At 44.2% G+C, this 26,284-nt stretch overlaps 1 protein-coding gene across 13 annotated transcripts in view; it reads left to right on the top strand.

Moving 5' to 3' along the window:
- Window positions 1–26,284, top strand: part of Tle4 (TLE family member 4, transcriptional corepressor) — a 139,669-nt gene that overhangs the window by 34,415 nt on the left and 78,970 nt on the right. For 7 of the 13 annotated variants that reach the window (XM_063249486.1, XM_063249488.1, XM_063249491.1 and 4 more), the window contains exon 6: window positions 12,260–12,334. The exons of the other annotated variants lie outside the window; for them this stretch is intronic. In XM_063249486.1, the coding sequence (XP_063105556.1) occupies window positions 12,260–12,334 (75 nt within the window). The remainder of the gene's footprint in view (window positions 1–12,259; window positions 12,335–26,284) is intronic. 13 annotated transcript variants of the gene reach the window in all.

Here is a 26,284-nt window from a genome sequence, read left to right as displayed (position 1 = left end):
GATCATATCCTAGGGAACGGCATATTTCATATTCACACGCTTAATTTACATGCTCTGCTGGCTCACAAAAAAACCAAAGCTCTTTCCTCCTTTCAGCTGTGCCTACCAAGCCCCCACCCCTCTCATCCCTATTTGCCTATTTTTACTTAGGATTTGCTTGCCTCTGGATTAGATGGTATGGGAGTGAGAGTGTCAATGGACGCGTTTGCATTTCTGTAGGGAGCCCTGCTGACCTTTGCCTGGTCCAGACCAGTGTGTGTTTCTTACTTTAAGCAGCTCCTCTGCTGTGAGGAGCTGGAGAATGGGAAGAATGTGGGAGAGCGGAGCTTCAGTTAACCCAGCTAGGATGTCACATTGCAAGGTAACAGGAAGAAGTTAGAATTCTCCCGGGTGGTGTTAGACTTTGCGCGTTTGTAGGCCCAGAACTCTCTCTAATTATTGTGACAGCTGTGTCCCCACAACTCATCTAGAGGATCTGTGGGTGACACTCAAGAGTGGAAGGAGGTCTCTGGGGTGTAAGCAGAGCTGATTGCCCATAAGTCCTTGTGTCTCCCGCCACCCCCCAGTTAATGTTGTTGTGTGAGCACGCCCAGTAGGAGTGGCATGCACCATGGTGGTGCTGAGCACAGTGAAACTGGAATTCACTGGCTGAGGAAGTTGGCCCTTTAGAGGAGAGCCTGGGGACCTGCTGGCCACTCCCGGTGCTTCTGGCTGGACGGGTCTGTTGTGTGCCATCACGTAAGCGTTTATCTCCCTAACACTTGGACATTTCTCAGCAAAATCTGGATTCACATAGAGTGACTTGCGTCAAAGCTTCCTAATATGTGCTCACTCTGGGTGTATTTTTTTTCCGCCTGTTACTCTGGATTTAATTGGCTTTTCTTTTCCAAAGTCCCTAGGATGTGTGTCTTTTCATATGTGGGCCACACATGTGTCTGTGGCAGTCAAATCCTGACCTTTCTGAGGTTTTGTGTCTCTGCACGGTGTCCGCTTGGTTCCTCTTCAGGGCTTTCTGTTAGCATCCCTGAGGCCAGATGGGCTGCGATGTGGAGGGCGGGGAGGAGGCAGGTTATTAGAGGAAGATGAATTCCATTTCCTGTCCCTTCAGAGGCAGAGGAAATCACTCTTGCATGGCTGTGTGTCTCGCGGTGCCAGGACTCAAGGTTCTTAATCTGATCTTTTAAGACCAGCACTCAGTGTGACGGTCTCTCTGCCAGAAGGGCAGCTGTAGCATTAGAATTGATTTTAAGATGCTTTTATTTAAAATGAAATGATCATATTTAGAAAAAGGAAAAAAATACTGTCTGAGGACTTGGACATAAGCTATAGGACAGTGATTGGAGGAAACTTGAGCATCTGAAAGCCAAGCGTTTTGGAGTTTTCGACAGAAACAAGGTAAACTTACATATGTCTAGATGAAGTAGAGTTTTAAATTTAGACCCTATGTGCAGATTAGTGTGCCTGCTTAGTATTATTTATGTGTGATTGGCTGCATTTTCCTGACTTAAAAATTCCCATATAATACTGAATGAGAGTGATTAAATTTTTAACTGTACAGCTTTTTCCTTTAGGAAATAAGTTACGTAATTGTAGCTCAAATGAATCTCAAGGATCCCTTATCTGTGTATAAAAACCACACGGAAAAGTTTTAAATTTTTCAATCACTTTAGAGCACAAGTATATTTTAATGATGTGCTGTTGCACTTGCATGCAGTATGTCTGTCTCCAAGGTCTTAGGCATTAGAGAAGAAACAAATCACCGCTACTTGAAGTGCTTAGAATTTCACAGGATCCCTACTGTCAGCTTTCATCTGTCTGAGGCTATTTTTTGCCCTCACTTGTTTTTGGCGGCTAGAAATTGGTAAGAGTGGTCTGTATTCTCCTATCACAGCTCTTCAAAAAGCACAACTCAGGAGTAGTCCTGTGGGTGACTCTGCTGTCTCCCAAACTGGGTCTCATTTACAGCAGAACTGTGGAGCCCACTCGGAGTTGGCAGTTCTGTAAACAAAAGAGGCCAGGACACTGGCAGCGAGGTTTGGGTCGAGTTTTTGCTTCGCTCTTACAGATTGTTCCGCTTGCTCTAACCGAGCTGGCTGCATGCCTTTTAGTGAGATCTTTGTTTCTTGAAGCCTTAATTTCCTCAACTGTGGGATGGAATTAAGAATAGCATTGAATGAGGATTACTCTGGATTATACCTGGGCGCTTCAGCACATAGTAGGTACCCTCTGCTGCTGACTGGTAGTCCTAGCTGGGGCAGCCTCATCTTCTTTGGGGAGGACCTGGAACTTACTCTACCGTCCCCTTTTAATTTGCCTTTTGGAAAAATATAAATTTGTTGTCTTTCTTTCAAATGTTCTCCTAGAGGAAAAATGTGAATTAAACTGAACCTAGAGCTCTGAGCTAGCTGGTTTTCATCATCAGGCTTTGACTTGTATCCTGAGTCCTTATGGGTGCTCAGCAGAATTGAAGGATGCCATTAGAAGCTGCCTCTGCACCCCAATGCCAGGAGCACAGCCTTTTAAGGTGAATCTAATGCAGTGGGAAATGCTGTACCACTCTTACACGCTGGCATTTCTGCTGATTTGACATTGGGTTAGCGCTGCTTCTCTGCTGGCTTTGTGTTGGAAGGTTGATCTCTGAGCCTTGGTGTTGCTGTAGAGTGAGAAAAATAACTGTCTTTATACTGTGTGTTCGTATGTATTGTATGCAAAGTAGCTGGCATAATAAATGCCCTTTCTTCTTCCCTCCCTTGCTATTATACTTAAAAAAGGTCATATTCCAGGTTAATTTAGTCCTGAGACATCCGGAGAGAAAGAGCTCAGTGAAAGGTAGGCAGAGTTGAAGGGAATGTCTCGGAATGGGCTGGCTAGTGGACCTCTCCCTGGGCACTCCAACAGTGGGCAGTTAGCTCTGCACGGTTACCTTTCAGAAAGATGGGATTTTAAATTTTTTTTTTTGTAAGTCAGTATGTGTGTTAATCTGTTAGGTTAAGTGTTAGATTTCAGATGCTAGGTTCTGGGTGTGATCTAGCGTGGGGAGCACTTGTGCAGTATCATGGAGATTATTCCCTCCCCAGAAGGGTCATTTTGGAGACAGGCAGCGTTATATATGCTTTGCAGTAACCAGTAAGGTGTTCCAAAGACTTCTGAGAACTTTAGACTCCTAGTAGGCTGCAGATCGATAGGGGAAATTTTTACTACAATTTTTAATTGAAAAATCTCTCCTCTGCACAGTTGTATTGCTTTTAGAAACCCATGACTGTGATAAGGAGCAGAGCTCATTGGGAGAGTCCCATGAGACACAGGGTGGGGAGAGGAGCCTGCAGCCAGCCAGGTCCACAGCCACGTCTTGGAGCAGCCCCGTGCTCCTTTAGCGTTGAGCAGCACAATTTCCTTCCCTGAGGGCCTTCGCCGGTGGATGGTGGTGCCAGGGTTCATGGTCAGGTAAAGGACCTAGCTGGACATTCGACTGGACTGGCAGCGATCAGTGAAGCAGCAGTTTAATTAGGATGAGAACTTGCTTCTCCCTCACACGCTGACCTAGAGAAGCTGTGCTGGTTTAGTGCCTTCCCCGGTACTGTGTGGATGTTTGTGGTATCTCAGACCATCCTGTTTCACCCCAGCTGGCAGGAAGGAGAAAGGAGAGGACATGATCTCTCCTGCTCAGGGGATGACACTGAAGTGCTATGTTCTTGCCCCCTTTGCAGTGTCTGCCCCCTGCTAACTGCGGGAGACTTGGAGATGCAGTCTTAGCTGAGTGACCAGCATGCCCACCTAAAGCTTGGGTAAAACGGGTCATGTCAGGAAACAGCTGGTCATCATGTCTGTAGTGCTATGTGTGGAAGCAAATGGCTGTTGTTACTGTCATTGCAAAGCTGTGTCTTTACATGACTGTGTAGTCCCTCTGACTGTGTAGTTAACCAGCTCACAGTTCATTTCCTGAAATGCAAAGTAATGCCTGGTTCTTAGAGTCTTCTTCACGGCTCAGAGTTTGGAGAGGCGTCACCCACTGGGAGTTACTTAATCATGCTTACCTTCCCAGAGGAGTGAAAGGAGTCCACATGGGCCTGTGGGCTGTCTAAATACCCCACAAAGGCCGTAACCACTCATAGTAGTGGATTTGCTGGAAGGAAGGTGATTCTTTAGTGTATAAATGTTTCCTGAAAAAGTTTTTGAGGAAATCTTTATTCTTCCCTCACAGTGCCTTATTTTGTAGCTGTAGAGATTGTATTTTCACTAGATACGGTGGGATTCAAATTTGACATTTTCCCTTCCCCAAAAATCATGGCAGATACATTGGCAGGTCACTCTTGGTTTATGGAGTTTTACAACAATTCAAAAAATAGCTTAGGCTTGTGGTTTAATAAGCCTAAAATAGATTAGGCTTATTGTTTAACTCTTAGGCACAGTTAAGTTGATCCACTTTAATGGTTTGAACTGCAAACTATTTCTAAACGACAACCTGAAATAACTAGAAATGTGTGTGTTTATTTTACTGGAGAGAGTTAGGACAGAAGTAGTTCCATAGGACCAATGGTTTTCTAATTCCTGTTTCTTAAATCCATAACCCTTGTTTACTTTGGAGAAATGGTCATTTTTAATTTTGTCATCAACAGGTTGCCACAACTTTTGTGAGTCATTTACTACTGAGGAGGATAGACACATGCTTCCCACCCCCGTCCTATAATTCCATTTCTAGAATTTTTTTTTTTTTTCTTGTGTTACTTAAAACCAAAGCAGAAGTCTTTGGAGACTCTTGTGGGAACTCACTTGGGGTCTTACAAGTGAACAGAGCTATTTTTCTGTACATCTGTTATTTTAAATAAATAATAGTTCAATATGTAAAAACTTAAAAACAAAAGCCTCTACCAGACGGTCCCTGATCATTAGGATTTTTAGAGTATAAGAGAGAAATTAGTGAAAAATTTTAGCCACCTATATTTATCCCAATGCATAACCTAGGGAAAAGGTCCCATTCTGGCTTGACTGTTTTCTGGTACAGATTTCACTTAGACTTGGTCTTCTTACCCTGCTGTTGGCTTTGGTTTGTGGTATTTGGAATCCTGCCCACATCCTTCACACTGCTTTCAGTTTTTATTTTGAAACAGACTGTTAGTGTGTTACTTGTGTGCCCGGGATGGGCAGTTAGCCTTCCTTGTGCCCTTTGCAAAGTGCTGCTGGGATGACAGATGTGTGACACATTCCCTGACCCCACTCCTTTTTTGTCTTTTTGAGATGGGGTTTTGCTGTGTAGTGCAGGCTGGCCTCGAACTCACAGTGATTCTCGTGCCTCAACCTCCTGAACGCTGGGATGACAGGCGTGTGCCACTGCGCCCTGCTCCCCATTAGCTTTTTTAATGAGTAGTACCAAGTCTGGTTTTTTCCAGAATTCCGTACATGTATTTGGGTCTTGCCCATTGCATTACGTGTTAGAAAATAATATGCAATCATATAATTGTGGTAATATGAATTTATATAAATTACTATGCCATTAAGCTAGAGTAGATAGTCATTTCAAATGATTTCTAAATTTGTGTTTTGGAAAAGCCATAAATTTGGTGCTTATAATTTGATGGGAAACAGACACTTCCCTGCATTATGAAACAGAAGCGTAGCTCAGACGCTGTTTGTTCGGACCTGTGGGTTGATATGTACTGACCTTGTCTGAACCACATAGTGCACCTAGAGAATAATTGGCACGTGGAAGTTGAAAATGTCATCAGTCCCTTGCTTGTAGTGCCCAGGGGAGGAAATGAACAGAACACAGGGTTCTGTGTCCCTGTGGGAGCATTACTAGCTCCTCATGGCACCAAGCTCACACTCTTACTGCACGTTGACTGTGAGGAGCCAGTGGCTCCTGCTAATGCGGTGGCTGTAGACAGATGGGGCTGACAGCACCGAGATGCCCTGGCAGGCACGCAGTGACCCCCCAGCCCACACGGAGGTGGTGCACAGCGACGGGGGATTCATGGATTTGAACCCTGTTTTTGATCTTCATATTAGGTGTAGGCATGGGCTGTGTTATCTCTGACTTAAATATTTTACCTCCTACTACTAAATGAGCCATCGGAGGACAAATTTCTGTCACATTTCTGGTTGACTAATCGATGTCCTCTACCTGAACAAAAGTTTTTACAGCAGGTGGGTTTTTGGCAGGTTGCTATGGTAGTGTTATAGTTTGCGTAACTTTAGGAAGTATAAAACGTGATTCTCAGGAGGTGGAATTTTTTTTTCTACTTCACATTTAAATGTAGGCCTCCCATCCAAAGCCAGCAATGCCACCTTATCTGCAAGTGTGTCAAAAAGTTGCATGAATGAGAAACCAACCCATTTCTTTGACTTTCATTTAGGTAGAGTAGTTGAAGCATTACGACTGGTGTTAACTTTTGAAGTACTTTGAATAGAACTTCAGTAGAGGCTATGTAAATTTAAATTAAAATTAAAGTTTAAGGCTGGTAATGTAGCTCAGCAGTACAGTATCTAACCAGTAAGTGCAAAGTCCCGAGTTTGATTTCCAATACCAAAAGTAAAAAAAATAAATAAATTCAGTACAGTTAAAGTTTACTTTCTCAGTCACACTTGCCACACTCAACGGTGGCACTCATACATGGCTCCCAGATTAAAAACACAGGTACAGAACTTTTTCAGCAGTGCAGAAGATTCTGTTTCGTAGCACTGAACTTGAAGAGTTGCTGGACCCATCAGTGCAAAATGCAGTGTCCACATAAGCATGCAGCAGGCGAGGCCAAGGATCAGTAGGGAAAAGGCCTGGACATCGCATCCTCAGCTGAGTTTCTGAAAAGCTTGCAGCCCAGGTTGCGTGGCCAGGATGGTTTGGGACCCTCACACACATTCGGAGCTTGTGAGAGGTCCTCAGGGTCCCAGGAGTTTTCCACATCAACCTTGTATATGCTGATGTCCTTGTTTTATAGCATCTTTTTTTTTTTTTTTTTTTTTTTTTTTTGGTGAGACTAATGTTTCTCATAACACAGGCCAGGGCAGGCTGACTTGGGAATTTGAGTTGAACTGAAAGCTGATTTATGCCAGTAAACATAATAGAGTTGCTGCAGAGGACATAGCGCTGGGGTTTTAGCCTGACTTACCAGGCAAGGAGTGACACTTTCATTTGGATTTGACTCGCTCAGCTGTACCTGGAATTGTGTTCTAATCACGTGAATGTGACCCATGGAGTAGCCTGGAGGAACAGTGCCCTCAAGGCTGATGACACCAAGAAAAGTGACGAGTGACCTGGGGGTGTTTAACCTGGAAGACAGGCAGTGGAAAAGATGCATTAATACCACTTTCAGAATCTTGCAGCATTATCGTATGAAGCAATATAGAGACAAAACTGGATCCAGGGGGAAGAAGCTATACAAAGGTGAATTACAATTCAGCATTGGGAATCATTAAACTAATTTGGAGAAACACAAAACAGAAAACACCCCGCCTGCCCATGAGTTGTGCCCACATTGCTGAGGGAGAGCTGGTTAGTGGAGGGGCCTCTGCTGGGTTGGTGCCACAGTTCTGATCCCCAGGACCCATCCTCCCAGGCAGCGGTGGGAAGATAGAGCATTTTGGTTGCTTGGTTGGTTGCTAACAAGGCCTGACTTTCTAGTGGTATCTGGTCTTGTGCTCCCTACGGGCCCTTTCCGGTTCTGCCTTTTTGTCCGTGAGTGAGTGGTTCCACATGCCTGCAGCGCCTGATACCTGTTAGCAGGAAGGCTGTTGGGTCCAGGTTGAGGCCGAAGTGTTGTTTAGCCTGCAGTATTGTGCCCTCTTCGGTCCTATCACCAGACTCATCTTACTGAAATTCAGAATTGAGAGCACTCAGCTGTTTAAACATTTCTAATAATGTCTCATGTTCTGCCAGGATGGATTCCAGCTTGTTGTGTGTGTCATAAAAACCCTTGGGGCTGGGGATTTAGCTCAGTGGCATAAGCGCCTGCCTTGCAAGCAGGCAGTCGTGAGTTCGATCCCTGGTACCGATAAAAATGAAAAAGACAAAAAAAACCCCCAAAAAACCCCAAAAAACCCCTTCACCCTCTGGCTTCCCCCTGCCTTGCCAGATTTCATTTCTTGCTAATCCTCGGTTCTGCCGCACTTCTGCCCAGCATGCCTTTGTCTTTGCTGTTCTTGGATCCCTTCCGCTTTAAAGAGCTGCTGCGTTTTACCCCAAGAAGAGCCTACAACTTCTCCCCTGCCTCCGTTCTTGTGGTTCCCTGAGAGGGAGGCAGACTTCTTTCTCCTTTAGGCCCCTCCCTGTCACCCTTCTGCCTGAAGTGCTACTCTCCATCCGCAGAACTCTTGTGGATCCTTTAGGTCTCTAAGTCAGGTCAGCTTCCTTAGGGAATCCTTCCCTGACCCAAGATTAGATTAAGATATTTCCTTGGTAAATGATTACATGGCATCCTGTAATTTTCTGATGGAAATGGTCCTCCAGTTGTAATTACGGAGCCTTTTGAGTATTATTAATTCACTGATTGTATCTTTGATACAGTTCGCATTCTGGGAGATCTGTGGTCCTTCTTGTTCAGCATGCTAACCTCAGGCTCTGCCTGAATGACTGGGACACAGCAGGGGCCACATAAACATTAGCTGAATGGATGGGGAACAAACCCCTGGTGCCCTGAAACTGTGCTTGTGTTCCTGCCAGCAGCCTCTCATGAGTTTTATATTCTCTATCCCTGTGTTACAGAAACGTGCCCTCTGCCTTTGAGTTCACTGAGAAGCAAGCCTGGTGTGTCTTACTGTTTGTGTCTGCTCACATTTAAGGATCCTGGCTGACTTTTCTATCTCTGCCCTCATTACCCATCCTTCATTACACACGTCAGTAGGATGCAAGTATTTTTTAATCTCACGTTGTAATGCAGAATTTCCCTAGATTTTTATTAGAAGCACTGTAACTGTTGTCATGCTTTAAACTTTAGGGCTAAACTGTTGATGTGTTGTTGTTATTATAAATCCTCACATACATTAAACACCTGCTGCATTCAGCTTGGTTTATTAAGGTCTTTTTTAGTGGGTTTTGTTGGACTTACCATATTCTTCCATGATTTTAATCTCATAAAAAATTCAATATATATATATTGAACAAATGCTAAAGATAGTTTTATGATGGGGCAAGGAAGCGGGGTAGTGATTTCATCTGTAGAGTTTTATTTCACTGCCCCTTTCCCAGTCATGCTTACAGTCCTTAGAGTGTTCTTTTAAAAAGTCAGTTTTGCTAGGATACAACTTATATACCATAAGTCCCTGCCACCATCCCCTGGCCACTGTGATGTGTCCTCCGTGGCATTTTGTATGGTGGTGCCAGTGGTGGAACGTGCAGAGGGTAAGTATGTCACAGTGAGCAGTGTGAGCATGGGGAAGGCGATGGAGGGTCACCTTATCTGGCTGGCCTGGGGCCAGCATGTGTGGCTGTCCCTGCTCGCTCAGTGGTGGAGGGGATGAGTGGCAAGTGGATGGGGCATGAGAGGAGGTGGGCGGGAGGACAGGAAGCAGCGCCCAGGAGATGGCGGGCATCAGGACATGTCACTGGGGTCCTAAGAAGATGGGAAACACGTGATGAGCTTTCTGGCTCAGAGGCCTTCTGAGTGTGGGAGGATTGGAGGAAGTGTCTCCTGGGTCAGCTGTGGAAGGAGTGCTCCGGGCCTTTTCCTGCACTGTTCCTTTTCTCTCTTGTCATCTTGTGCCTCTTTCTTATTCCTGAATTTCCATTTTCAGCCTTACCTGGGGGACAGGTTCTTCCTTAGTTGCAGGTGTGTTGTGTTTTCCTGGGGGAAGGAATGTCTTAGCACACATGGGAGGTAGGAGATGGCATTGTTAGCCTGAGGGAGATTCTGTTCAAAAGGTTCTTGGATTGTGAGCCATTCACTGCCTGTGAGCAGAAATGGGCAAGCAGCATTTTGAACTAAAGTGACTGATACTGTGTTCCCCTTTGACTTCTGTTATCAAAGGAGGAGCTGCATTAGGCCTTCCATTTTCTTTTTCAGCTTTTTTGCAAGTTTCTATAGAAGTTTTTGATGTCAGAGTTACGGGTCATTGGAGTAAATTTCTAGGTTTCTCAAAAAATGCCATACTTGGTTTCAGTGTGGAGCCAGAAAGATGCTCCCAGTGCCTACAGGTGGTGGCTTCCCACATCTCAGCCACTGGAAGCCAGTTTAGGAGGCGGGGTTGAACGGTCCTCATGGTAGAGAAGCCCTACCTAGATGTGTTTTCTGTGTGTCTTTCTTATGGAACTTTGGAGAATACTAATGAAAGGTAAATATTTCTGTTGTCGTAACATGGAGAAATGGCAGCGCAGAAGCACAAAAAGGGTTTTTTTTTTTTTTTTTTTTTTTTTTTGATAACTGAACAGAAATATAAATCGAATGTGGTAGATAAATAAATAGATGTATTGGGTCTGAGGAAGCCTGATCCTTTATTTCTTCCGAGATTTAAGCAGCCATTGTTGAAGGTCAGAAAGTAAAAGTTGAAAAATCCTTATCAAATTCTGTCCAACTCTCTCTTTAAATGCTAAGTAAATCCCAAGAGTTCCATATGTTGCCGTTTTCGTTTTTCAAGTCCAATCATTTCCCCCTTCTTCCAAGAACAAGCCTGGGTCTGTGCCAAGATCTCAGCATGGGTTCTGTGCCAGGCACCTAGAAAGTGCTCATTTAACATTGAAGGTGCTACGGCTGGCTGCAGAGGAAACTAAAGTTAATATTTCTGTCCATTGGATTCACAGCTCCTCTGTTCCTTCTAGTTTTCTTTACAGGATTTTCACTTCTGAGGAAGAGAAATTGAATTATGTCACTTAAGTAGACATTAAAGAGTGAGAGTGGACAGACATATCTGGAAAGCCTGGGATCGCTTTGTCAGCCTCTGTTTTGAAACTAAAACTCCCACAATTTAAAAAAAAAAGCACAGTTTAACATTTAGAGTCTGTTAAGTGCCTAAAATGCAGCAATCTATTATTCAACATTTTCTTTCTAGTAATCCTAAGCGCAAAGCGTGTGTTTCTGTTGGGAAGGCTGTGTGAATAGGCCACAGTGCCCGTAACTAAGGCAGCTCCCTTTTCCACATTGCCCTCACACTGCCTACCTCACCCGTGCAGCAAACGTGGTCACCCTGATATCTGTAAATACACATGTGAGGGTTTTGGAGTGGAGACCAAGTACTTCAAGCGAAACTCGAAATTCAGTGGATCACCCTTTTTTGTGCATTAAGCTGCATGACAGCTGGACTTCGCATTCGCTTCAAACAGGTGAAAAACTTGGCTTCATTTCCTGACTGGGATAAACTTAACCAGGCTCTATACAGCTGATTTCACTCTTTGGTTCTTAATTCACTAAATCTAGTTGCGAGAAGCCCGGAGGGAGGTATTTAGGTCTAATTTTAGTCTTTAGCCACTAGTGTTCACGTGCACAGGGTGGGGACAGTTCACCTTTTAGAGGTCTGTGGGTAAATTGTGTGTGTCTGGAGGTGAGAGACCGCCCCCCTGTAGAGACGTCTGTGCTGCTTACTTTCCCACTGCTTGTTACCAAACATTTCCAATACTTAGTTCTTGCCCATTCTCTCTAGAAGTGAGTTGTGGCTGGAGGGATTTTTCTATACTATCAATCCTAGTTTTCCTAAAGAAAATCAGCTTAACTCTTCAGTGAACGTATTGCATGTAACTGGGATACTTGAGTCCCTATTGCTTTTAATCTTTTATATGCAGCATTTCATGACAGGAATTAACACATGATCATTTTCCCATTTCCAGAAGCAAATGTTGAAATCTCAATGACTTTCCTTCCAGTATCCACTGTAATTAATATCAGTAGAAAATTTTAAAAACAAGGACTTGTAGGAAATAACTTTAAAAAATGTCTTTTTCTTCACACTGGATGTGTGCCATCTGATCTTTCACAGATGGCAAAGAGAAAAGAGAAGGCATGGAAGCTAGGATGATTTGGGTTTTGCTTTTTTAGGAGACATTGGTCAAAGTATACCAGATGATGTACAGTTGACCCCTAGTCTACCCAGTGTACAAGGCGTCCTTCCAGAGGCCCCCATGTGGTCCCCTCACATGGATGCCAGGGACCCCGCCCCACTGCAGACCCACTGTCCCTAGGCACAAACCCAGGCGTCTACTGCCTGGGGCTCGAATTTGGCAATCTGAAGGACCCCCCCCCCCAATGCTTTGTGCATGTGATTGAAGTTAGAGGTCGTGTTAGGAAAAGCTGTTCTGAGTAGAAGACAATAATTGTGTTCTGTTTCTGATCTTCATTTATAGCACCAGCAACAGGTGGTGCAGGCTGTGGAACGGGCCAAGCAGGTGACCATGGCAGAACTGAACGCCATCATTGGGGTACGTGGTCTTTCCGTTTTGGCTCTGATCTTAGTGTGTGTCGTCAGCTCTCGCGCGCTCTCTTTAGAAAGTTTGTTCCCCCAGAGGGACAGAGCACCACAGATGACCCAGAAGTGAAGTTAAGCACTTGTCTTCAGTCTCCTACGAAACCCATGGCTGCCTCAGACTTTGGATCCTCTTCCACAAAATAACACGGGTGTTTCTGGGAAGTCTCAGGAGCCGATAGCTTTGATTTTTCCGTGGTTGTTCCCTCTATGACCAGCTTCGGTCGCTAATCTAGGTTAGAGAAAATGATAACTGTTGCCCTGATATTAAAATAACTCTTTTGTCTGATGAAAGAGTTACCCTTATACCATCTTCCATCAAATGTTTTCCCATCTTCCCTGCTACATTTTGTCCCGTGATTAGTGTTTTCCCACGAGGCATCGTCCAATTGTAGTAGGAATAACAGATAAACTGCATTTGAGGCAGCGTCCATTTGTAGTAGGAATAACAGATAAACTGCATTTTTTTGAAAATTCACTGACCCTCTTAGAAAATCCTTCCTAGCCATAGTATTAACCGTGAATAGAAATTATGCCGAAATTCATGGGTTTGGGCAGTCACTTCAACTCCGCTTGTTTTGTCACATTAGGGTAACAAGTAATAAAATAACGTGCTAAAACAGGAATAATTGTCCAGGTCAGGGATCTGGGCTGACCACCTTGCGGGTGGTCCAGGCAGTTCCTTCGAATGTTCCGATGGAGACTCTAGCTGTGCTTTCCTCCTTCTGCCCCTCCTAACGTACACTTCCTTTTGTGTATAGATAGTACACACAGGTCTTTTCTCCTGTTGCCCATTCATGTATCAAACACACTTTGAAATGCTAATTACCCATCTACTTTCTTAAAATTCAGATTGCTGAATGTAGTCTAGATAAGGGTCTCTGATAATCCATCAGAAGAGAGGGTGCTGCTTCATCCATGCCTCTGTCTTCTAACAAGGACATCAGGACCCAGGCCCACTGCCTGTCCTGGGGACGCAGTCCTCAGATCATACTTGGGTTTTTAATGGGCTGTTTGGAATTCTGTTCTCTGACCACCGGAAAGAATGATCGTAAATTAGCAGACATGCTAAATGGAAGAGAGTAGGAATACTTATTGGAAAGAAGAGGCTGAGTCAGAACAAGCCAGATGGAGTTGGAAATAACATTTGCCATAATTTTCTGTGCTAGGCAGGACCAAAGAGGTACTGGAGATAAGTGCATTTCACAATTAGCTATTTCCCAAAAAGTATATTATTTTTGTTGTTTTTTAAAGTTGAGAGTGCATCAGTTTTAGAAGTTAAGAGTCTATGCATGTAGCAGCCCTGGTTGCCTTGCAGAGGAGGAGAGGGAGAGGGAGAGGGAGAGAGGGAGAGAGAGAGAGAAAGGGAGGGAGAGAGGGAGGGAGAGAGGGAGGGAAGGAGGGAGAGAGGGAGAGAGAGAGGGAGAGGAAGGGGGGGAGAGAGAGAGGGAGAGAGAGAGAGAGAGATTCATCAGGGCATGGTTTGGATTTTTGTTACTAAATCTCCTGCAGGTCAAGGGAATGGTACCCACATCTCTCATCTGCTGTATGTCTGGTCTTTATAGAGAGGAAGTCCAGTGGTGCCTAGTAAGAAGCACCAGCAAGCTCCTGCCCAGCCTAGAGTTTATCTTTGTATGAATGGCATGGAGCCAGGCAACCACCTTACCTTAAGTTGGGTGGCATTTTTCCTAGGAAAGTGGAACACTTTTTTTTTTTTCCTTTTTCTTCTTTTTATCAGTTTTTAGTGACCATAGTGGAAAGATTAAAGTGAACCAAAATTACATGGTTTTGTGTTGGAAGTTGTGTAAAAATATGATGAAAGGTAGAAAATCTAGACAAATTCCCTTCCCTTCCTTCATCACATCAATTTTTTTTTTTTTTGTGTGTGTACCAGGGTCAAACCTAGGACCTTGCGCTTGCATGGCAGGTGCTGTGTCCCCAGTCCACATCAAATGCATTTTTAATATTGTTTTGTATATGTTTCACTTCTGCAGAACTTGCAATGGATGGGATGACAGATTGCCTTTTCTCAGGGAAATGATTTATTAGATTAGAGCCAACAGACATTGTGTGTATCTGGATTTAATTATTCAAATAAGTCTAAGTCTCTGATCTGAAAACTGACTTGAACTCAGTAGACCTGATCTTATGCCAGCAGCAGATGCTGTGTGTGGCTTGTGGACCTCTAAAAATCACCTGGTCTGACTATTCCGAGAAATAGAGGGCCGAAGTAAAAACACAAACCCTGCAGTTTTAGGGAACCACAACCGCAGTGAGGAGGAGGAGCCAATTCCTTGGTCCATGAAGACTCTCTGCTGGCTGCTGCTTTGGTCTGCCCAGCCTGGGGACACCTGCTGTCTCCCGTGGTCTCTGGAATTGTACCGTGGTGGAATTTCAGATGCACGTGTGTGTGCTCTGGGGTGTGCGCCTGTGGTGAAGGGGATGGCATTCCTGACTTGCTACCAAAAATGAGGAGGGCTCAAGCCTCTGCATTTTCATTCCTTTTTTAAAAATTCGTGGTACTAGGAATCAAACTCAGGACCTCACGCTTGCCAGGCAGGCGCAGAGGTATATCCTGGGCCCTGCTCCTTGCTTTAAAGAACGTGCCTGACAGTGACCTTCTGTGCAGAGACCCACCCTGGTCCCTGCAGAGCTTTGTTATTTACCACTACACATGTGTCTGTTTTGGATGTATGTGCACCATCCAGACAGGAGCCAAGTTCCCAGATTTAATGAAATCTGATGAAGCACCTTTTTAACTGTGCAATATTATTCTATCCTCACTGGTAAATGAGCCAGATCAGTGATCCATGCAGCTGAAATGCAGAGGGCTGACATGAGCCCGGAACCTGGAGAGGCGGCTTTCTCCTGAAAATAAGCGAGTTGTGTTTAATGGGATGAAACACAGTCATAATGATTTCTTTCACAGGTCATGTTCAGTTTAAAACTGTTGAGAGATTTGAAATATGTTAAATAGCATTTATCTTTTATTTATAAGGAAGAAAAGCAGGAGAATTCCTGAGTTGTATTTCATAGTTAATTTTTGTATTTCTATTGCACGTTTTCTTGAGGCTGTCCCCAAGTTCCCCTAAGCGGGCTGAGGGATGTGATATATCCACCTGGATCTTGTCATGGGTCCTACGAGCCGCTGTGTTTTTAAATTGGCATCTCTGCGAGATAACACTGTGGGAACAACACAGAAATTGTAGTTTTAAATCAGTAATATGATCTAATTAGAAATGATGTTTTCATTTCCTGTATTATTGAATTAGTCACCTGACTCTGAAAACGTTTTGGGAATCCACTGCACCGGCTGGGCAGCACATGCCCTGTGCCTTTGGCAGTGATGAACAAGGCATCAGAGTGAGAAAACCACCATTGAGAAGCAAAAGTTGTGTTAGTGTGAACGTCAGAAACCAACGTGTTTGGCTTGTAAAATTAAAAGTGTTGTTCTTTTGGAATTCTTCTTACCACATTTTTGACTCTCAATCTTTGAGAAGAAAAAAAAAATTAGAAACATATACATTAAAATCCAGAGCCCCCCACCGGAGTCCCTGAAGAACAGGTATGCTAGGTTGCTGCAGGGAAGTGCAGTTTAGCACTAGAAATGCTGAACCTCAATTTTTAGCAGTGACATTTTAATGATAGGAAGTCTGCAAAATTATTTGCCATCAATTGTGAAGGCAATAACAAGCCTTGGTGGTTTTTCACACACTCCGTGTTAAGTGCTTTCAAAATGACAGCGTAAACTGTGTTAGAGAACTCCGAGGAAGTAAAACTGATTAAAATGTTCATGCTTGAATGGTGCTGATGGAATAATTCATTTGGACTTTCTCTACCTCCTGCAGCTCAAGCTGAAATATTAAAATTCAGTGGATTTAAATCTCTCTCCTCTCAGCTCAGGAAAAAAACATTACATTTTAATAGGTTTTAAACCCATAATTCATTGGTTTGGAGCAGCACTATTAGATCTATTTAAATATTACTTGTAATACTAAGGAAATGATTTAAATGACTTTGCCTTTGCCTCTTGTGAGTTTGAGTTTAAAAAAAGAAAGACAATACCTCCGAAGGGTGTTTCCCTCACCTGTAGCTTTTTGTTTTATTGTCCTTGTTGTAGGGTCATCTTTGCATACCTGTGTGTGTCCATTCATTCATTGTAGATGTTCTAACAGGAGGGTCTTGCAGTATGAAAATTTAAAGCTGTGTATCCCTCCTTTTCCATTACAGATTTCAGAATTGCCATTCTAACGGTCAGAGGCATTTGGATGAGCCATTGTGGTAATTTCCACCAATTAGCTGTTAGGTAGAGCCCGGAAAGGTACAGAAGCCTCTTGATACACAAAGCCAGGGAGTGTCATCTCCTCCCTCACGCTGGAAGCCCATGCTGTAGACACCCCTGTGAGTGCACAGCCACCAGGAACACAAAACTTGAAATAAAATTTAAAGTACTACTTTCTTAACAAAACCAAAAATGGATAAGTACCCAAGAGCAGTGTTTTCATTCCTTTGTGCTTGTCCATAAAGAGCTTCCAAAGGCTCTGTTCCTGTTGTACTTCTGACTGCAGCCGTAGAGCTGGAGCAGTGGCGTCCTCCATGGGCCTCCTTTCTACCCACTGCTCAGTCCTTTGCTCTTGCTGTTGACCCGGCAGCGTAAGTCCCAAGACCTGCAGAACAGACTGGAAGTCCTGCTTCCCTCAGTAGGTTTTGGAGATGGCAGGTATTTGGTGCAGACCACCCTTCAAAGTTCCCAGCAAGGTGAAATTGGAGTGTGTAGTTGCAAGACAGACTCAAGAAAGCCGCCCACTTTGAACTGGTCTTGTGCCTTGCTTCACTTTCCCTAGCCCCCTCGTCTTCTGGTCATTTTGAAAGTGCCTGTAGCCAAACCCTGGCCATCCATGGAGTGGAGGAACAGAGACGCTGGATTCGTCTTCACTGGCCTCATGCTCTTTCAGGGGCTTTTGGATGTAGACAGGCAGCAGTGTGCACATGCTGGAACACAGTTCCTTTTCCAGCGTGAGGTCTGTGTGTGAGACATGAGCCAGCAGCACCTCAGCCTGGACCACTCAGTGTTCACATTTTTAAAATCTGTTTTTCAGGAACTTTACTGGTGAGCTTATCTCTGTTCTTCTCTCAGCTCATCACTATTGCTAGTTCTTAAACATAAGTACTGCAGAATGTATTTTCAAACAAGCTATTAAATTGATCTGTGTTTCCTCTGATTTCACCTTTGTTGCTTTCTTTACTGAGCGCTTCCTGGGCTACACTGGCTGCAGGCTGTCCTACAGTAAGCTGGAGGCTGGTTTGAAACTGTCTTCCTGTTCTTGTTCTTGTAGACTCTCAGCTCTCCTGACTCACTAAGCTGTGCCTGCCCTAATGCCAGAGGGCTGTGGCCTCCCAGCCTTGGTTATCTGCTGTTCCTTTGCCTTTACCGAGCCCCTCTTGGCTGGTTCATGGAGCAGAGGCTGAGTTGTTGAGTGAAGTACTCTAATCTAATCTTGCTGCAGTTCGAAAGAGGCTCTGAGAGGCAGTGGGTGCCCTTCTCTCATGACAAAGTCTCCTGTATTCAAACAATTTCAGCTCCCACTTCAGAAACTCCCCCTCCCCCAGAAGAAAGCTGGTAAGGACAGAGAATATTCATCTGATGCTTGTGGTATGCACTTAGTTCCTCTGACTCGCAAACGGTACTGACCCAGATTGCTGTGCTCTTTCCTTGACGTCAGGGAGGACCTCCCTTCTCTTTCTCCACCTCAGCTCAAGGTTTCGGGGTGTAATAGGGCGCCAGGGTTAGCAGGATTGCAGAGTTGGTGGGAGTGGCGGAGACAGCCAGGGCTCCAAGGTGTGGGTCCCTGCTGAGCTGGGGCAACAGGACCTGGCAGGAGGAAACTAGAAGCTGGGTACTGAGTCTTTTCTGGGCACAGGGCAGGGGGTCCTTCCGCTAGGCCTCGTCCAGTGACCTCTTCCCTGTAGAGGACCACCCCTCATCCCTGGTCTCCTGGTCAAGACCTTTTTCCTTGTGGGTCAGCTCTCCTGAGCCCCTCCAGGTGGAGAGAGGAAAGCCTGGGCACCAGGGCGACTGAAGACTCAGGGACCGACTGCCTTTTACTTAGCAGGCAGGGCAAAGTTTTGAGGACTTTTCTTTGTATCTTGGGGTTGCCCAGTGGTCTTAGTGTTCTGGTCAGGGCCTTTCTGAAAGGTTACACCTTTTGATTGAATGAATAGTAAGTGTGACCTATTCCTCCATTTGGCAAAAATTCTACTGCCTTCACCAAATCCTTTTAACATGTTGACAGTGAGGCTGTATTTTGTAGCAGTTTGTCGGGTGGTTTGAACCTCTTCTGGTGGTGCATGGGTAACTGAGCTGTCAGGCAGCTTTTTATTAATTTTATTAGTAAAATGACTGACAGTGATTAGGTCTGTTTGTACCACCAGTAGTACAAGCTGCACACTGGAGGAGCTCTGCGGGGACCTGTTAAAGGGACACATTTTGTTTTCATTTTGAATGATGTTGTAAAATGTTTTCTGAAACCCTCAAAGTATATTTAAATCACCTTACATATTTAGATATAGCTTTTTGGCTTTACATTTTACTGCCCGTAATCAAATTTTGATTTACATATTCTAATTTTTGTAAAACTTTGGACTCCTAGGGTGTGAGAATAAAGAAAACTCAGATGAAAAGTAGTAAAAACGAGGCTGCAGACATTTACAAATTTGTGTGTTTTTTATCTTTGCAGATGTATTTTTAGGTGCTTGGCGTTAGGGATCCCGAAATGCATATTCAGCATTGACACTTTAATCAGGTTTATTAAAGCGTGATGTACATGAAACTGACCCTGTTAGTGTACAGTCCTGGGTTTGACAGATGCATGGAGCCACGTGACTGTCACCACTGTCACGATGCAGAGCAGTGTCCTCCTGCCTCAGTTCCTCTGTCTACCTTTGTAGACACTTCTTTTCCTGACTCCAGCCCCTGGTCACCACTAAAATGTTTCGCCCTCCCAAAGTGACCCTTTTCTAGGTTGACCTATGGATGGGTATACGCACACGTGGCCTGGGTTTTCTTTGCACATAGGGCTGCTGTGGTTTGTACCTGTGGTTGCCCGCTGTGATATTTGTGTATTTGTACTGCACAGTGGTGTTCTATTGGGGTAGCATGCCAGTTTTACATCATTTGGTTTTGTTTTTGAATTTTATTCACTCCTGGAAGGACGGTGGAGGTGATCTCCAGTTTTGAGTGATTCTGAATCATGTCACAAGAAATAGTCACATACAGGCTTTGGAAAGTGAATCTAAATTCTGGCTTCTTTTGGATGATTACCTAGAAATGAGGTTGCTGAGGAAGTGAAAGTGTATATTTAATGTGTTGAGTAGCAAACATACTGTTTTCCTAAGTGGCCATACTGTGTTATAGTCTCATGTATTACAAAGTCTTTGCATTGTGTCCTCTGGAGCACTTGAGATTGTATGTTTTTGAGATTTTTTAGCCATTTTAATAGGTACATAGTGAATCTTATTATGGTTTTGTTTTTCTGCAAATAATGATATTAAATGTCTTTTAGTGTATTTATTTCTACTTATGCATCTTCCATGATAAAAGTATCTGTTCAAATCTTTCTCTTTTTTGTTGTCAGGTTTTTGCAAATATATGTAACTGCTTCATATCTTCACTTTTTAATCCTGGCGGTGGAAGAGCTTACCCTTTTACCAAGGATGAGTGCCAGTTTATCCATCATGCTTTCAATGTTGTCTTTGCCTAACTCAAGACTACACAGATTTTTTACTTGAGTATTTTTTGAGAAGTTTTATGATCGGGCCTGTGATCTAGTTTAATGTCTGTTTACAGTCTGAGAAGCTGGTAGAGTCTGTGTTTTCAGGTGGACGTCCAGCTGCACCATTCGGCCTCATTGGTGCAGGCTAATCCATTTCCATTCAGTTCTTTGCACCATTTTGGACAAATCAGTTAACCACATGCATGGGATTCTGTCTATTCTTAAATTCTGTCATCTTCCTCAAACTCTCATCTCCTCCTCTCCTGTGCCACCCCCTCCTGGGCACCTCCTTTCCCTTCGATCCCCCCTTCCCTTTTGCATTCCTTCTTTCCATTTCCTCCTGCCCTTGACAGTATCGTGCTCCTCAGAACTGTAGGTCTCTATTGTCAGCGTCCTACAGACGAGTGATGAACGAAGGGAAGTATCCACGTCCATCATAAGAATGCTGATCACACCTGTCCTCTGTTCTGCCCCTGAAATGTTAGTCCCCCCCCCCCCAGCCTACTCCTGGGTGCGGTTTTTGGTTTCTGTTTGTCTTCTCCGCTCTGGTGAGCAGTGATCACCAGAGCGATCTGCTTCTAAGATACCAATTGCATTTTAATGGTCCTGTGCCTAAAACTTCACAGTGGTCACTGTCTCTGCTTAGAGAAAAGCCATGAGTCTCTCACCACGGCTTCCAGTCTCAGTAGGAGCTGACCTCTGTCCACTCTCCTGACTTCACATAGGGGTCACGCTTTTTGGGTGCTCACAAGCCACATTGGCTTTTCTCCTGCCACGGCTCACCCCCAGCATGCTCATGTCCGGGTGTGGACACCCTTCTCCAGGTCCTGACGTGGTCTTCCTCATGCCCTTCTTCCAGGTACAGTGCCTGTGTCCTGTCTTCAGGAAGGGTTTCCTGCCTCAGCCCTTTGCATATGCGGTTTCATCGAGTGCCTTCTCTGCCGTGCTAGCCTGTCTTGTTTTGTCCTTAGCACTTGGCTCCAGGAGCACCTACAGCCATATATAGCTCTTCATTTTCAGTGAACATCGGTATAATAAATGTTAAGTAACCATGCGATAATTTGTTTACGATGCTGTTGAATAATTATTTGTTAAATGAACAAGTACTGTGTCTTGCTATTTGCTTCTTTGGAGTCAAGATTGAGAGGAAGCACACAGGCCAGTAGAAGATACACCTCCACTCATAAACCTGGTTCTTTCCACGAATCCACTCAACACGTAATAGGATGAGAACCAAATCAGATTTCCCCATAAGGTCCTCCTCAAACTTAACCCTTGAATTTGATTCAGTTCTCATCTAATTCAATTTGGGAGCACAATTGTGGAAAGAGTTAACTTTGAAAACCGAGGAACTGCTGTGGTGACCGTGGTGTGTGACTTGGGAATGCAACCTGTCATTTGACTTTTGGATTCGTATGTTCTCCTCTGTGAAGGCTGCTTCTGACGTCATGACAGTGGTGGCGAACCTCTGGCATGCCTATCGCTGGTTTGCTTTTAAGGCAGAAGATGTCAGTGTGTGAGTTATCACTGAGGTTTGACTGCAGTGTTATCACCTGTGGTAAATGAGTTTTGGCTGCGGTTTGGGTGCTTGTCTCTAAGGTCTGCCATCACTGGTCCTGTCTAACATAATATGATTTTCAGATTTTAACGTGTTTGTTTTGATAACTGTAGAATTTTAATTTTAAAATGTGGGGCCCTTTTGTATTGCTTATTTCTCTAGATTTATCTTGTCTCTCAGCTTGTATTATTTTCCTTAAAAGGGTAGCCCAAGAACCAGTATTCATTGGGAATTGCTCTGTTTTCCGCATTCCTGCATGTGCATGCATTATTTTGTTTAATCTGCACAGTTACCCTGCGAAAGGAAATATTATCCTGACTTTACAGACAGTAGGACCAGTGCTCTGAAGGGGGAAGGAGTTTTGTGAAGGCTGCCCAGTAACTGGAACCCTCTTCCCCTGAGTTCGAGAGCTTCCACACTTAATGGTTAGGCTGCTCTTGTTCAAGTCTGTAGTCTTCTTTCTGTTACCTCGAGATCATATTCTCTTTGTATCCTGAGTCCACTGTTAGGATTGGCCATGGCTCAGTGGTGGGGGGAAGTGGAAATTAGCTGTGCCTGATAACATGCCAACTGGTTAGCTGAAATTGGCTGCCTTCTATGAGTTCTGTAGATTGCTTAGGTACTTTTGACTCATAGTGTGCTTCTGACTGTGTTGTATCTTACACGTAGGTATAAGACTCAGAAGTTGTCATATTCAGAAGTTGTCATATGCGCCTCTGCTAAGCAGAGGCTTTAAAGCCAAGCCCCGGGGGCTAGGACAGTGATGGTGAACCTTTTAAAGACCAAGTGCCAAACTGCAACCAAAGCCCCCGTATTTATCACCAGTAGCCCACACTGCAATTAAACTAGAATACTGAGGTTTTAGTTTAGAAACAACAACAACTCAATTTTAACATCTTTTGTCCTAAAAGAAAAGTACATGGGCTCATCATCACTGGTCTAGGATTTCATGCTCGGGTATTGGGCTACCAATTAGGTCTCTGTAATGTTTACAAAAATATGTAATGGGAGAGTGTGCATCGTGGAAGTAAGTTTGCGAGTTACAGGTTCAAAAAGTCCCATGATGCCAAAAAAAGTTTAATCCTATGCCTTATGAGATTAGGATTGTGTGAGATCCACTATTTCACAGGAAATAGTGAAATGTTTTGTAGACAGAAAGTATTTGTCTATAGAAATACAAGGAAGTGTTTCTGAATGTTGTTCAGAAACCTGGAAATCAGAATTTACAAAGAATTTGTTTCTAAATGGTGTTTGGGGTATGGAAGGATCCCTGGATTCAGAGCTGTGGGGAAGAAAGCTACCTACAGCCTGCAGAGTTTGAAGGAGGGAAGGAGATGGACCGAAGAGAACACAGATGAGTAGACGGGCAGGAGCATTAGAAGCTAGAAACTCTAGAATTGCTCTTAGGTTTTGGGGAGTTGCATCTTTTTAAATTTACTTCATTGCTTTATAATAAACTGTATTCTTTTTCACTGCCTATTTCTCCATTTTATCCAACTATTTTGCCCAACAGTAATACTGCAAAATTAAAAAAATGATTAGCTGAAAAAATGATAGCTGAATAAACAAGTTTTCACTAAAACTTGGTTTTACCACATAGTACCCCACACACCTCTCTTAAGAAAAATGACACGTGCTCCATTCTTGAACCCTTTCTAAGGCAGTGCCATGGTTGTTAAATTTGTCATTGTCTCTGTCTGTCTGTCTGTCTCTGTCACAGATTCATAAAGAAGGATGCATTTATCTGGCCCCACATTTTCTCCCTGATTGACAGAGCCCCTGTGTTCCCAGAGCAAAACGGCAGTCATTTCGTTTTTTTCTTTCTTCTTTTTTTTAAATTTCCCCAGGGTATTTCTGGGTTGACTCAAAGCAATTTGTAGACACAGCTCTGCTCAAATTAATATCTGGGAGAAGAACTGTTGAGGGCAAGAAAAGAAATAATTTAAGCTGCTGTCTGCTTGAATTGAAAGCCCAGAAGTTGTTCCTGTGTTTCTCCTGGCGCCCAGTGTCAGGGTGCACCATGTACCCCGGCAGACCAGGCAGGCTTTGCTGTGTGAGACCTGGCTTGGAGGGTGCCACGTTCTACATGACTGTCCAGCTTCCTGATGGACCAGTGGAAGGCAGGGAGCCTGGTGGATGAGACTCAAGGAGATGGGTTTGGGTACCTCACAGGAAGATCAGCAGAGAGAGGTTTCTTCCCTTTGGCGTGTTAGCGGTCCTGTGAGGGTCTGAGGCCCTGGAGTGCTTTGCCAGGCCTCTGTTGAAGAGTTAAGGGGGCACATGAGGGTGGCAATGAGGGCTGGAAGTTAGCCCAGACCCCTGCCCCTCCCTGGCCTTACTACCTGAGAAATAAAATCCCTTACTGTTCAGACCACTTTTATTTGGATGTTCTCTAGCTTGAAAAAGAACTCCGTTAACGTAAGTATGTGTAAATAATGTACTTATATTTATTATATAAATATAAAACAAATTGAATTTTTATTTTAATATATGTATTTATAATGTAATGCTGTGCTGTCTGTCCTTACACACTTACGAAAATAATCTTTGTAATGACTAGAGACCCCTTAAGTGAACATTTATATCTTGTGATCTCCAAAGTGTTACTTAGTTATGGGGAAATGTTCTTTTTGATTTTTTTTTTTAAGACAGGGTCTCACTATGCAGTTCAGGCCGGCCTTGGACTCATGTTGTAGCCCATGCTGGTCTCAAACTTGCAACAATCCTCCTGTCTCAGCCTCCCGAGTGCTGGGATTATAGGTGTGCTCTACCATGCCTGGCTAGGGAGAAATGATACATACTAAGAGGTAAAAGAAGGACCAGACTAAGCTATAAAATAGCTCAATGTCATTTTCATGTAAAAATGCTTATATATACATTGAAAGACCTCTACATAGATCCCCCCAGGTTCTGTCAGTGTATTCTTTGGTTGGTAGAATTACATTTGACTTTAAATTTCTTTCTACTCTCTTGTGTTTCACAGAACTTTGCTAATTTGAGGAAAAAAGTTCCCAGACAGAATTGTATTTCTGCAGCCATTCCTCTTCTCTGCTGGCCGTCTGCCTCCTTACCTGATGGCCAGCCCACCTGGGCAGGGCTGCTGAGCCCTTTGTTATTCTGGCGCCCCTTCTCCCTGCATAGCCAGGCCTTTGCCATGGTTGCAGTATTTCAGCTCCTCCTCTCCAAAGCCTGTAACGGCACAGCTCTCACCTGTTGGTCATCACACTTTTTGGGGGAGAGGGAGTACCAAGGATGGAACTCATGGCCTTGCGCTTGACGGGCAGGCTTGTGCCACGGGGCTAAATCCCCAGTGCTCCTCAGGTTTTGCTTTGAACCCTTGCCTTTCCTGGGAGCTGGCTGCTTACCTTTCCTTCTCTCCATCCTCAGATCTAGTCTACACGTCACTCAGACCTTTGAAAACATCTAGGTTTTTCAGTTTCCTCACTTAAGCTGGTTTTACACACTTGAAAAGTAATCTAGCTCCAGCTATTTTCTACACTGTAGCTTAAAATCTGTTTGTCACTCTGAAGTGAAAGGGGGACTCCCATATGTCCACGTAGGTCGGCAGGGAGGAAGTCAGATGCCTGTACCACTGTACTTGTGGGAAGATGGAAGTTGGGTTTATAGATCTCACTGTATGCAGAAGTCCATCCTGGAAGCTTTAACCCCCTCCCCGATGTGCCTAGTTTAAAACTTCCCCTCTACCCAATAAAATCCAGGGAAAATCTTTTTTATCTCAAGATAGATTAGGGTTTTCTAAGTGGATCCCAGAAAGCTCAAGATGTTTTAAAAAAAAAAAAAAATCACAGTGTTTGTGTTTGTTACTTGGTTGCAGTGAGTAAGACCTGTTCCTAAAACATGCAGAAAAGACGAGGCAGAAACGGGAAAAGGAATTTGTAGCCTGTACAACCAACAGACATTGTGATCCAGGTTGGAACAGTTAAAGAGCAACTGAAAGGTCACCTTAAAAAACCAAACCTCTTGAAGCAGACCACAGCCAGAGCTCGTGGTGCTCGTTGGATGGTGGTTATAAATGGAAGTTGTGGTTCCAACCGAATTCCCGGTGTGCATGCAGAGTCTTTCCCGGCTCACACTTGGCCTCCGGGGTTTCCCTTTTCCCCCGTCCTAGGCCCATCTTGGTGTGCTCTTCCTGCTGGGTTTTGGTGGCAGCTTTTCTGTTTGTTTTCTTAGATGCAAGGTTCTCTCATCACCGTTCTGCAGGTGTCACTTCCACGGTCTCCTCTCCAGAGGGCCTGCCTCAGTTTACTCCTATGAGTGAGTGGGTCAGCAGGTGTGTCGCCGGGCTGGGTGATGGGCCTTGTGTCCATCCTTGGTGCTGATGACACCTCCCTGAGACATCCTGGTTCTTTCTGCCTCTGCGTTGTTCACATGTCACCCTGAGAGACGCGGTGAAATCAAACCCTAGCTATAGTCAGCATGCACATAAAACAGAAGGAAAACATTAAATATTAGAGGACGCTCCACGTAGTCACATTAGGTGTTGTGAATTACTTTTCCCTGTAAGTGTGCACACATGTAGATAGCCGACGTGTCACAGAGCCGCTCATCTAGGTGA

Source organism: Cavia porcellus, unplaced genomic scaffold (assembly GCF_034190915.1).
Source record: "Cavia porcellus strain 051 isolate PalLab524CR breed Dunkin Hartley unplaced genomic scaffold, mCavPor4.1 scaffold_1, whole genome shotgun sequence".
In the NCBI taxonomy this organism is placed as follows: domain Eukaryota; kingdom Metazoa; phylum Chordata; class Mammalia; order Rodentia; family Caviidae; genus Cavia; species Cavia porcellus.
The sequence above is the reverse complement of the archived record's forward strand: the minus strand, read 5'-3'. Positions and strand labels throughout refer to the sequence as shown.